We start from the raw sequence: 13,183 nt of genomic DNA on the forward strand, positions 1-13,183 counted from the left end.
CAGCAGGCGAGCACCCTCAGCAGGTCATCGCCCGTGGCCAGCACCAGGTCCAACAAGGCGTCTCCCCTGGTGGGGCTGTGCACCTCCTGGGTTAGATGAAGGTCCTGCATTTGGGCTAGGAACCTACATGAGCGGTCAGACCTGGATGACTGCTCTTCCCAGCAGATGTCTGGAAAGTTCAGGTCCACCATGATGACCACATCATTTGACCTAACGACCTCTGTGAGCTGACTTAAGAATTCCTGGTCTAGCTCTTTCCCTTGGTTGGGAGGTCTGTAGTAGACCCCCACCATTAAGTCTCTTTCCCCTCGACTGCCTTCTAGTCTAACCCAAAGCACTGCAGTGTGCCCCTCCTCTGATTCTTTGCTAATTGATGAGGATGTGTATTCCTCCTTAATGTAGAGTGCCACGCCCCCACCTTTCTTTCCTATCCTGTCCCTCCTGTACAGCCTGTAGCCCTTGACATTCACCTCCCAGTCATGTGTTGGGTCCCACCACGTTTCAGTGATCCCCCACTATGTCTGGGTTGGTGTCAGCTAGCAGGAGGGGAAGTTCCTTCTGTTTGTTTCCCATACTACGAACATTTGTGTAGAGGCATTTGAGGCCTCCTGTGGATGTGTGCACTGGCTCCCTACTTTCAGCATTACCCTGGCCCGTGTTGCTTACCTGTGTATATGTTCCCCTCGTCGGCCTAGGCTGGGCTGTACTTGTGGGTGTTGCTTGGTCTGGCAGTCCAATGTTTTCTCCACCCTCATCTTCCCCTTCCCCCATTGAGCCTAGTTTAAAGCCCGCTGGAGGAGATCTGCCAACCTAGAAGAAAACACACACCCACCTTTAGGGGAAAGGTGGAGCCCATCCCATCCGAGCATATCTCTTGTTGTGATACGTCGGTCATTGTCAAGGAAGCCAAAGCCTGCCTCGAGACATCATTCCGGAAGCCACCAGTTGGTCTCCGTGATACATGTTGCATGCCGTCTTCCACGTCTGCTTAGTGGTAGGATAGAAGAGAAAACCACCTGTGCACCTATCTCCTTTAGCACATACCCCAGAGCATGGTAGTCTGCCATCAGGTGATCAGGGCTTCTCCTGGCCGCATCATTAGTACCCACATGGATTAAGGACCATGGGGTAGTAATCAGTAGGCTGGATCACGGCTTGGATCATCCCCTTCACATCCTGAATCTTCGCTCCAGGTAGGCAGTAGATCTCGTGTGTTGAGGGATCCTGGTGACAGATGGGGCCCTCTGTACCTCTCAGGATGTAGTTGCCTATGATGATCACTTAATGCTTTTTCATCCTGACCTGCTTAGCTCCTTCGGCCTGTTCAGAACGTGGAGAGCATGGAGTTGCCTCCTCTCCTTCCTTCTCCAGAGTTGCCAGGGCCTTGTACCTGTTCTCCAGTGGGACTGGAGGAGCTGGTACTGCTGTGTTACAACCAGCCCTGGTTCTGGAGGTGACCGGCTGCCACTCTGCAGTGGAGGGCACCTCCCGGGGTGCTTCTTCCTTGGGTGTGTGACCCTGCAGGAAAGGAAGTAGCTGTCAATTTCTTCCTCTGCCTCCCTGATTCCCCTCAGCCTGCTAACCTCCTCCTGGAGCTCCCTCACCTGTGCCTCCAGGGCTCTAATATGGGCACCTGCAGGACAGGTATGGGGGTCCCCAATCCCTGCACCCCCGGGCCTTAATGGGCAACTCCCGCAGACCAGGGGGTGGGGGGACACCTGCCCCCCCATGGGCTCTGTCTGGGTGGAGGCCTCAGACGAGCCCCGGGAAGGCTGCGCCCCCTGGGCAGGGGTGCTGGCAGCAGTCCGTGTTGACACCATCGTAGGAGTTGCTGCTTGTTTCGGCTTAGTGCGGTGCCTTTGCCCTTCCCTAGCAGGAGTCTCCCTCCTGGCCCTTCCTGCTTGCCCGCTGGCGCAAGCACTGATGCAAACGCCAGCACGCTCTTTACAGAGCCTGCCTGTTTGCGCACTCTGTTCGTGCGGCTCGGGAGTGTGGCTCCCTACCGGCTCAGTTGAGAGGGATCCGGGGGGCTTCCCCTCTGGATCTGGCTCAGCTGTGTCAGTCCCTCTGCCCACTTACCTTAGGGGGATCAGCTGTTGCTGCCCCCGCTGCTGGCTCCGCTGCTGGTGCATTTGCCTGTGCTTGGGGTCAGGTAAGGGGGCACATGTGCGTGTGGGACACGCGTGTGCCTGGATCCCTCCTCTCCCCACTGCTCCTGGCTCCTGAGTGTAGTGGATTTCAGGCAGCTACATCCTGTCACTTCTGCAGCTTTGGGACTTTTCTTAGGCATCTGGATGGCACAAGCTGATTTATCTGGCATAAATCAGAAGTCATACTAATATAAAAAACAAAGGCATTAGGCTGCCAAGTGCTGCAGGCAGATAAATCCCTTTGCCTCAACCTGCTTTAAACTAGACCTACTTGGATCAGTGTCTTAAATGGCTGCATGGAGCCAATTTCGGCATCCTGGAGTCTTCAGGGGAATTTTTTCACTCTTCTCTAGGGAAGAAGAGTGAACGAGCAATGGAGATAAACAGATCACCTTGGAGTTGAACAGATAAGGCTTGGGATTGTTCAACCATTGGAATATATTCAGGGAAAGAGAATGTTCTTTTCTTAAGTGGATGAGCTCTTCCTTGGGTCCCCAAGGTCTGAGGCTGGCGTGGCAAGATAATTTATGAACAAAGAAATTGCAGGAGAAAGTTGGGAGAGATCTATGTAGTTTGCATCCTGGATTTTAGTACAAGGGAAGGAGGAAAAGCTGCTAAATGAGGAAATGGCCATGGATAAAATTATCTGATGGTCGACAGACAAGGCAACGAATGGGACAGGTACATAATTGAGAACAGTGGGGAGTTTGGTAGGCAGTGAAAGGACTCTTTATAATCTGGTTAGGAAATAGGGTGTGGTGAGTTTGTGACAACTGAAAAGTTTGTACTCTGATGCAAGGAAGCTGGACAATAGTAGACTGGAGGAACAAGAATGACTGGCATAGGGGGTAAGGCCAGAGATTTAGGGATAAGAAAATACACAGTGGACTAGCAATTATGATTGGAACATGGCTTAAAAAGGGTACATGCTTTTCAGGAAAGGTGGAAATAAAGGTGAAGCTGGTCGGGGGTGGGCGAGTGTTATACTTTAACCCAAAACATTGCATAGGGGAAGGATGGCACTGGTAATGCTGGGAGTCTGCCTAGATTACAGGGTCAGATGGGAATGTAGATATTGATTACTACTATCGTTAGGTAATACTACAGCGAAGTTGTCAATAGGAAACATTAACTACCGAGGTTATTGTTTGAACACCATGTCCTTCCTATTCAGTCCCAGTCATTCTAGTATGTGATAGTCGGGAAGGCCATATGCTTGATTATGGAAAATAGCAGAGATTTTCTTTTATAAAAGAGCTGATTAAAAATAATAAAAGAACAGACTTTTTACTGCTAACTTATTGGTACAATCTAAATCTAATAGAAGGATAAACTAACTTAAGTCTTTAACTAGGTAAGTGCTTTGGCTTCAAAAAGGAAAGTATATTGCCAAAATAAAGGAGGTAGATTGGGGTGGCCAGCCCACAGCAAATGGGCTACAAGTGGTATGGGCAGCCTCAGTACATGGCACAGGGCAGGGTGGCAGATGAGGCAAGCGGAAGGAGATCAGGATTAGAGTGGCAATTGGGGAAGGGGCTGGGCTTACCTTGTGGCATGCCTGCTAAAAAGTTGGTCCCTACTGAGCTAGGTGGTGAAGGTACCTAGACAGAAGCTGGGAAACTTCAGTGTAGGGGAGGCTTGGAATTCTTCGACAATAAAATCAGTGCATTGTTTGCATTGTCATATGCAACAATTTCCTTTTTTCTGGGACAGTTTTGCTAATCTGTCTTCAGAACTCAACTTGTCAGTAAGGGGTTAATTGCCATTACCTAGTTGGGACAAGTAGGCAGAGTTCTTGCCAGTGATCTCTTATAGACTTTTATTTAACAGAGGTTACATGAAGTCAAATGCCTTTGTTGTCTTCAACTTGCTTTCCTAAAATGAACATTTTTTTTCAACAGGGAATTATTTTTTGGTTGCAAACTTAAGATAGAAGCCCTTGTAAGTGCTTTACTCTGCTCCAATGCTCACTCCCGCATTAACGGATCATTGCATCTGCAATTGTCCTTGATCCAGGGCTTTGGTGGGATAAGGCCCTGTAGCTGCTTATTCTTGTCTGCATACTAGAAATTACAGGGAGGATTTACACAGCATGTTCCTACAACTTCTGCTTAAATTGGGGAAATCGCATGACAATTCTTCTCAAATCTACCACTCTTGGAAATAACAGGAAATGATTCACGTGTAAACACTCATGCAACAAAATGTCTACAGCAGTGGGTTCTCAACCTGCATTAGCTTCAAAGCACCCTTTGCTAGACTCCAGGCACCCCTCAGAAAATGCAGCTCTTTGTTTTCACTGGTGTATTTGGGTACAGAGACTAGAGCAGTTCTTCTGCCACAGAAAACTCAGAAAGACCATTCCAGGTCAGAATGTCTTTAATAGTATGGAGTCCTAGTTGAAATCTCTTGGTTCTTTTTGTAAATCATGTTTGCACACTTAATAGTGCTAGCTTTGTGTGGCACCTCGGGGCACCTTTGAAAGGATCTCATGGCACCCTAGGGTTCCCTAGCACCTTGGATGAGAATCACTGGTCTAGGAAGTGAATGCTGATTATAATTTGTTTAGACCCTTGCCGCTTGAAAGGACCAATGATTGTCTCAGTGGTAATTTACCCACCTCTTCAATAAACTTCTGTGTACATGATAAAGTGAATGTATCAGTCTAATGACATTTCACAGAAAGTGGTTGAGCTCTTCTGCCTTCACACTATTTTTATTGATACAAACAGAGAAGTTTAATGGTAAAGCTATCATTACTTCTCACTGGATAACCTGACATTTCTTTCTCCCTCCCTGTCCCCACTCTCTCATTACCAAAAAGACCTCAACTACATGGGTCAGCTTCAAATGTCTTACCTTCTCTACAGGTCTTTAGACCAGAAGTCCAAGAGTGGGAGGGAGTGCAGCTCTTCATCCGTGGTATGGCCATTTTATTATAGGTTCACTCTTATGCTGCATGGAAGATTTTTAATTTTAAGTTGTCAGTTTGGGATTTGGCACAATTCTTTATCTTTTCTCTGTGTTTTTTGGGGGGGGGGGTTGTATTTGTTGACCAGTAATTTTTTTTTTTTTGGTTGTGGCATTGCCCCTTTTGTGTAGGTTGATTTGATTAAGTCTCCCAGAAGGTCTTCACAGACTCCTAGGTTTGATGATCAGCCTTCTCTGTTTTGTCTTTCCTCTTAGTAACTTTCTTCCTAACAAAACCCAACTTGAATGGAACAAAATGGCTGTACTTCCCCATTCAAAGAGTCTCCCTGCAACTAATAGGATGCTTGCAAAATACCATTCTCTGTGTACTCTGTTTTGTCCCCCTACACAGCAGCTGATGAAGCGAACTTGGGTGTATGCACAGAATTAAGTAGGTAGGGAGGTAGATAGCTCAAATTATATGCATATGTAAAATTTAGTTAGTGTATATACCATGCCTTCTGACAGACTTCAGACTACCACAGCTAAGTACCTCTGCCTACTCCTCAGTCTTTATGTTTAGATTGCAAGTTCGTTTGGGCAAGGACAGCAGGGTTTCCATTTGCAACCAGACTATGTAAAATATGTGAGGTGCAGACAGGCATTTGACCTTGGAAGAATCATGTTGATCTGGCCCTGCTAAACTATGCTTGTATGCTGCTTTCCAGTCACTGAAGTTGAATTTATCCTAAATTTGCATTCACACGTCACAAGACTTCAAAGCTGCTGGGTTGAGTGTAGTGGCTTAAAACTTCCCAAGCTCGTAGCAAGGAGTGTACATAGGTTAACTGGCTGTACAGAAAATTTGTGGGCCCTGGTAGCATTATATAGCTGGCTGGGAAAATTGCACTGCAGTTGCTACTGAAGTACATTCAGTTTTACTGTTGTGTGCTTTTTTGTCCATATTTCACTTTCTATTCTTGTGCATAACAGTACTATAAATGTATTAGTTTAACAGCTGCCTAAGTGCTGTGAACTGAAGCCTCTTCACATTATCTTCTGACTTGGCTTCACAAAAGCTTAAAGTAAACTTGCATTGCATTTTTTTTCAATTAGCTGTTCCTTGATGCTGCATAAAACAAACATCAGCCAGTGACAATATTATTTATGGCATTTGGGGACTGAATTTGTATATACCCTTTTTATAAAGAAGGAAAAAAATGGGGAAACTACCATAATTAAATAATTAAGACAATATTCCTAGACATATAATAGGTTTATAGTAATCAAACAGTAGTCCCTGTCCTGGAGGGAAACAGCAGCCCCCACCTTATCTATAGATCGCATCCAGGGCCCCCATAAAGTAATCTCTTGGTGTTGGCCGAAGGAGTCAGCTGTGTGATACCAGGGAGGAAGCTGAACACTGGTGTGCATGCTCTGACTATGGGTCCTATTTCTGTTCCTTCTTGCCTTGTGGCTCTGGGTCAAATCCCTTGGGGGACTGTGCGCAGACTGCTTGGATTACTTTGGGCTGTGCTAGAGGATGTTCAGGATTGCGGCAGGTCTCAGGAATGCTCCATTTGAACCTTATGTTCCCAGTTTTTGTCCTCTGAGCACTCCTGAGTTTTGACTCTGTGGCCTTGTCCCTCGGGATGGGAGAACCAAGGCCCACCCATTCCAGGATTTCCTTAATGGGTACATGCCTTCCTCAATAACTTCCTCAGTAAATTAGGTGGGGCTATAGAGACAATACCTTCTTCACTACGCAAGCTTGACTAACCTCTAGATTTAGTCCATTCTGTGCACTGAATTGGTTCCTTTGGAAAATATGTGATTACTTGGTTGGAGATTACGAATAGTGAATATACATAAGGTAGCTGAAATTAATGTTTTATGAGACACTTTAAGAATAGTGGTGAGTGTTTCTTAATATGAGCAGAACATTTCACCCCTTACTCTGAACGGGAGAAGTAGCTGGCTTTGATTTAAGGAAAACACACGTGCACACACACACCTGGCTTCTACAGCTTCACCCTGAATCATTAATGTTAGTAATTAGAAGCAGTTTAAAAACAGGAGCACATAATGGGAAGTGTTGGGCAACCTTAACTATAGGTGGCATTATAGTTCAATATGTAATGAAGCTTTCATGAATGAGAGCAGCTCCTCGTTGGTGCTTTTCTGTTTACTTGAGGCTAATCTTCTCTTGCACATGTGTTCATTAGTTTGTGATAAGGTGAAAGGTATTGGCCTTGTGAGCAAGGGTTTCAAAGGAAGAATGAAATCTCCCTTCATAACCTCTGTTTTTTTGCCTCTTTAGAATGACAGGTGCAAGACTTTGTTCATTTGGCTTTATGAACTGTGGCCAGAAGGACTGCAGAGCTTCATTATCTGTCTATTAAAGCCAGTGCTACTGCTGTTGCTTATCACTGTAATCCGAAGTAGCAGTGAGAGCTGTGGAAATGTTTCATTCCTTGTTGGAATTGTTACTTTGGGGTATTAAAGCTGTGAACTGATATGGGCCTTAACATTAGTTAATATCTTGCTTTCTCTGGAAATCTTGGAAAGGCAGCTTGATTGGTATCTTAAGAATTGCTTTTGCCATTTACTCTCTTCATGGTAAAATCTGTAATATTATTTTGAGTACAGAAATGGCACAGTAGAAACAGTCTAGTGGCACCTTTTGTTATGGAAATGTGCAGCTGTTTCTGGTTGCTGACAGGTGGCTTTCAACTCCCAAGGAAGATTTTTCTTTTAACTCTGTTATCCACATAGAGGCAGTTCAGTCCAGGTAGAAGCTCAATAAATCTGAGGACCCTCAGATCCAGATTTGCAAGAACTGATGTTGCATTTCTAGGGTATGTCACTTCTTTCATGGCTGTTTCACACCTTGTTCTGAAGGTAGATTTCCTAGAATCAGTGTTTTATGTGAGAATATCTTGTGCAACAAGTTTATTGCCCTAGATACTAAAGTGAGGCAGATCAGCTTGCTTCATATTTGGTCTAAATAGAATTTTATGGAAGTTACCTACAGATTCCTGCCCCCCCACACACACACACACTTTTTTTGGTGGGGGCTTTTCTGATAAAGACTTTAACAGCTTCCTTCTCTGAGAACAACCATCCACCTTTTCCCTTTTTGGTGCAATGCTTGAGCTATATGCTCTCTGTGTAGTCCTAATATGCATATGGCTCATGCTAGGAATTGTCTCTTTAATGAGTTTCCTCCCTTAACTGGTGATCCTGTACAACATATGGTAAACAGACACTTTTAAAGGGCCCGTCAGTTTGTTAAAAGTGTTGAAACAGTCTAAATACAAGGTAATCAAGTTCACATCCTACAAAATTAGACTTCCCTCTGCTTGGAAATAAGTGAAAAAATTAGCCAGGTGCTTGGGGTGGGTTGCTTTTACTGCACTATTTTAGTTTTTGCCCTGGAGTTCTGAGAAGTATTTGTAAAACATCAAACAGGGAGCAGTCTCTAATAACCTCATGCATGTGAACTCAGCAACTGGTGGATGGATGGTTCTGTGCAAGCAGGAGTAGCAACATTTACTCCAGCAACTCCAGCTGCTGCATGTCATGTCCTGCGCTCATCTGCCTCTGAAATCCTGCTGCAGATATCTAGCTTAATTTTCAAGACTCATGTAGTGGCTTGTTGGCTCTCTTAGATTGTAGCAATTTCATGTTTCTTTTGGACAGGTAAACTCTTATTGCAGGCAACTCCAATTCATTGGCTTCTGGTCTTGAGCTGAAATTTGCTGGGACCTGTTGTGAGAGAAGGGTTGTGGTTTAATTTGCTGAGATGGTAAAATTGGCTTGCCTTGCATTTCTTTCACTTGTACTGAACATTCCCGCTTGCGTTTAGGCTTGACAGGGGACCAGCGACCTTATCATGGGAAAGAGAATGTGGACTCCAGGCACAATCGAGGCAGAGGAGCAGATACGACCCGCTTTCACACCGTCAACGTGGCGCAGCCTGTCCGCTTTAGCAGTAAGTTGCAGACTGGGGAAGCTGGTCCAAATTCCTAGCAGTCTGTTTAGGAGTCTAGGCAGTTTCTTCTCGAGAGGCTTTAAAAAAAAAAAAAAAACCCAACCCCCCCCCCCAAAACTCGGCCTATGGAAGTCCATGAAAGGGAGCAGAACTTCAAAGGCTCTTTTGTAAGTTAGCGCAGTGATGCTCAGACTGGGGATCCAGAGCCATAAGTAGCTCTTCAGCTTATTTCTTGTGCAGCACTGCAAGTGATATAATGTTTTTTGATTGATTTGATCTTTACTACTTGCACTGGGTATTGTTTCCGCACTTGTGAACAGTGCAGCGCGTGGATCTACACTAGCACAACTTGTACAATTACATATTATAGTTTCTTTTTCTTTTGAATTGGGAATGTATTTGCTGTGATTTACCTTGGGCAGTTCATGATGATGTAGCCAGATTCAAAAAGAGATTGGACACATTCTTGGAAGGAAGGTGCATCAGTAGCAATTGAACTTGGGAGCCAGGGTAACAGCCTCTGAATCAGAACTTCCTAGACCTTAAATGTTGGAGGCTCCAAGTGGGAGAGAGGCAGTGCGGGGTGGGGGGGTGGAAACCCTGGTTATACGCAGTTCATTTTCCTTTTCAGCATCTGCTCTCTGCCTCTGTGTGACAAAGGTGACTGGGTGAGATGGACTTATGGTCTGACCCAGTAAATAGGTAGTTCCCGTTTCTCTGAGTGTCACTGACTGGTCCCTGAGCTATTCAGGACTGAGTGCTTCTCACTTTTGCACTTGTTTCTAGGCAGTGTTGTAACACAATCAACTTAAGGTCAAGAAAAGCATGGAACTTAAGCAACTTTGCCCAAAAACAGATATGCCAGAGACCTAAATACTTGTACACCAGTGCATTCTGTTAAGGTGCGCTATATAGAAACGCTGCAAATACTTAAATATGTTGTTGCTTGAAGTATATTATCTGTTAATACTTATAAGAGAAAATTCCAGAATAGCAACAGTTTTCTTGAAAAAAAATTTAGTTCTCTGTTAAATCGTGGTGGATGTTTTTTGAAGATGGGGAATCTTCGGGAATATGAAAATATGGCCCTGTATTTCCAGAGAAATTGCAACACAGGCGCAGTTTTTTTAACAAGGCCTTGAATGACACATTTGTGCTTAAAACGCATTGTATTAGATGATTGCAATTATTTAATGCAGGGTTGAACACTGACTTTTTAAGTGGGGAATAAAATATGATTGCTTTCAAAGTAGTGTTACTGTAGGAAAAAGTGGTGATATTGGGCAGCAATTTACTTTGAAATCTGGTGTTCAAGAATGTTTTCTGAAAACTACTCTTTCTCAAAGTATTCACGTATAGTAGTTTGGATCTTGCAGACTTTGAAGAAAGATGTTCTGAAATTGGAAAGAACAAAGGTCAAATAACTGAGGGTAGAATGTGAATGGCAGGTATTGCAGAAATAATACTGGAATAGAATCAGGTCAAGCCGGATGCAAAAGTTACAATAATCTTTCTTGTTAATTGATCTGATTATGCTGTCTGTCTCTGAACCACTCATACCAGCGTTATAGAGCCCATTGCTCCATTTCTGTCAACAGTGCCTTTTGTGCTTTCTTCTGCACTTCCTTTGCTTACTGAATTGACACCACTACACTAGTCTTTGTAAGACCATGTTCTTCGCCCTATATCCTTTCCAGAGGCCCACTTCTGCAGTGATATCTGCAAGCAGTTTAATCTGGCACCAGTGACTTTTTTAGTGGCTAACATCCAGGAGATGCAGCAATTAGCTCTTCCTCCTTCTCTCCCACCTCATTTAGTATCTGTTACGCTTCTTGCTGCTAGTTTGAAAATAGATTGATTATTTTGTAAGCTCTCCAAGGCAATGTGTTCTGTCTTGTACAATCAAGCCTGGATCTTTATCAGAGACTTCTAAGTGCTGTCACAATGCAAGTGAGAAGTAAATTGCTTTTGAATAGCTCAAGTGCCAGAGCACCTTCCTTTTTAATTTTTAATTTAATTAGTTTTACATTGGGAGCCACTGCAGTGATCCATAATACACTTCTACTCCTAGATTGGGGTGACCAGCTTATGGTGCTGGTGCCATGAGTGGCATGGGCTGCCTGTGTTCCTGGCATGTAGCAGATTGGGGAGGGGACTGATAACACTGTGGGTGGGTAGTTGGAGCATCAGATCAGGCAACATCAGAAAACAGTCGATTAGGTAAGGGAAAGGGATCCGAGTGGCAGTCAGTGTGGGTGCAGGGCTAATTTTGTGCAGTGCTTGCCAAAACACTTGGCCCCCACTGTCCTAGATGAGGGGGTGACATTTTACAAAGTATCTGTTTCGTTCATTGTGTTTGGAACACTAAAAGTGTTCATGTCACCTTCACAAACCATGTGAAGTACATTGTCTCAAGTTAAGATCCTAATTTGGGGGGATGGTTTCCCTTCTATTCTCCATGTTTCCTAGGAAAGTGCCCAACAGGATGGCATCACTATGAGGGCACAGCCAGCTGTTACAGGGTGTATTTAAATGGCGAGAACTACTGGGATGCTGTGCAGACATGTCAGAGGGTGAATGGGTCTTTGGCTACCTTCACTGCAGACCAGGAGCTCCGGTTCATCCTGGCACAGGAGTGGGACCTGGAGGAAAAAGCCTATGGAAGGAAGGACCAACGTAGGTGAGTAGAAAGGGGAAAATGTAGCACCTGCATCCTATTAATAGCTTGTATGTGAGACCTGGTAATAGCTAACTTGGTAGGAGCAAGGTACTGCCACTTGTTTAGTAGATTCAGTGACAGCCAGGGACTTCAGTTTAGGATAACCTCATTGGAGCAGTCTAAGCTGTTGTCTGGCCACCTGTGTTTTATGTTCTGTGCGGTGCTAACAAAGAGGCTACAAATGTCACATGACGCAAGTTGTGTTGGTGGGCACTTTCAACAACATCTTTATATATTTGAATAACCCTGTCCTCTCTGCCAGAACTGTAGCCAGAATGACAATTTTTTCGTGCGTTAAACAGTCTGAGTCTTTGGAGGAATGCAGTAGTTTTAGCTTTTTCTCAGTTAACTGAATTTTCTCTCTTGGTAAAAGACCGGTAACATTGGCAGCCTGCAAGAGGAGATTGGAATGAGTTGTAAGGTGCCATTTTCAGTGCATGCAAAGAAAAGCCTCTGAATATTTAATAACTTTAGGCAGGTGGAAGAAGGCTGTCAGTTGCTTGAGTTGCAAAAAAACCTACTTGCACACACTTTTAAAAACTGATTATAATATCTGTCTGTTGCTTTCCACCTGTTCTTTAGGCTGTCGTCAGCAGCACTACTATACAGTAATCAACTGCTGATTATTTTAATTCAGCATCACCCTAGAGATGCATTTGACAGCATGAAAATATGCACTGCACCTTACTGGATTTGGGATACCTTTGTGGAATTCCGTCAAGAAGATTGTAAACTCTGTCATGGCAGTACAGTCTTGGAGTAGATTCAATGCTGGGATTTCTGTGTTTAATAATAAAATGAATTGTCACAAGTTGACATGTCATTTATTTTGGTTGTATCAGTTAGCTCCCTTTGGAAATAGGCAGGCAAAAACACAAAAACAAACCTGTCGGTGGGTATATTCCCAAGCTGTGGCTTTGAAATGTAGCAGGACAGAGCATTAATGCTCTAAAAAGTCCAATTAAAAGTGAGAAATTGTAAGGTCTTGTATTTAATTCCTTTCTGTACGGAAGTGCTTTTTTTTCTTGTAGTACTGAGAATTCTCAAATCCCTATTTCTCTGTAGGTTCTGGGTTGGATATCAGTATGTCATTACCAACCGAAATCGTTCTCTAGAGGGTCACTGGCAGGTGGCTTACAAAGGTAAGCTTCAGAAAGTAGATGTCAATTTTCAGGCATTGTGCTTAAAGTAAAGCCTGCTAATTATAGTCTAAAACCTCTATTCCCAATTAGGAATGTAATCTCTAGGAACTTTGCTTTGTGAAAGGTGGAAGGAATATACGTAAAATAACTTTCTGTCCATCACTGTCCATGAATTTTACCTTTTGGCTCCTTTTATAGTAAATCTGGGAAAAATAAATACCCTTTCCATCAAAGAGTAACTTAATTGCTGCTTGCTGGGAAGCTGACT

The 13,183-nt window shown here is 44.0% G+C and overlaps 1 protein-coding gene across 1 annotated transcript in view; it reads left to right on the forward strand.

Moving 5' to 3' along the window:
* DGCR2 (DiGeorge syndrome critical region gene 2) overlaps positions 1 to 13,183 on the forward strand; it is a 69,520-nt gene that overhangs the window by 37,683 nt on the left and 18,654 nt on the right. Inside the window, exons 2-4 of the mRNA XM_019539098.1 lie at positions 8,929 to 9,054; positions 11,524 to 11,734; positions 12,839 to 12,915. Of these exons, the coding sequence (XP_019394643.1) occupies positions 8,929 to 9,054; positions 11,524 to 11,734; positions 12,839 to 12,915 (414 nt within the window). The remainder of the gene's footprint in view (positions 1 to 8,928; positions 9,055 to 11,523; positions 11,735 to 12,838; positions 12,916 to 13,183) is intronic.

Source organism: Crocodylus porosus, unplaced genomic scaffold (genome assembly GCF_001723895.1).
Source record: "Crocodylus porosus isolate Cpor-Errol unplaced genomic scaffold, CroPor_comp1, whole genome shotgun sequence".
In the NCBI taxonomy this organism is placed as follows: Eukaryota; Metazoa; Chordata; order Crocodylia; family Crocodylidae; genus Crocodylus; species Crocodylus porosus.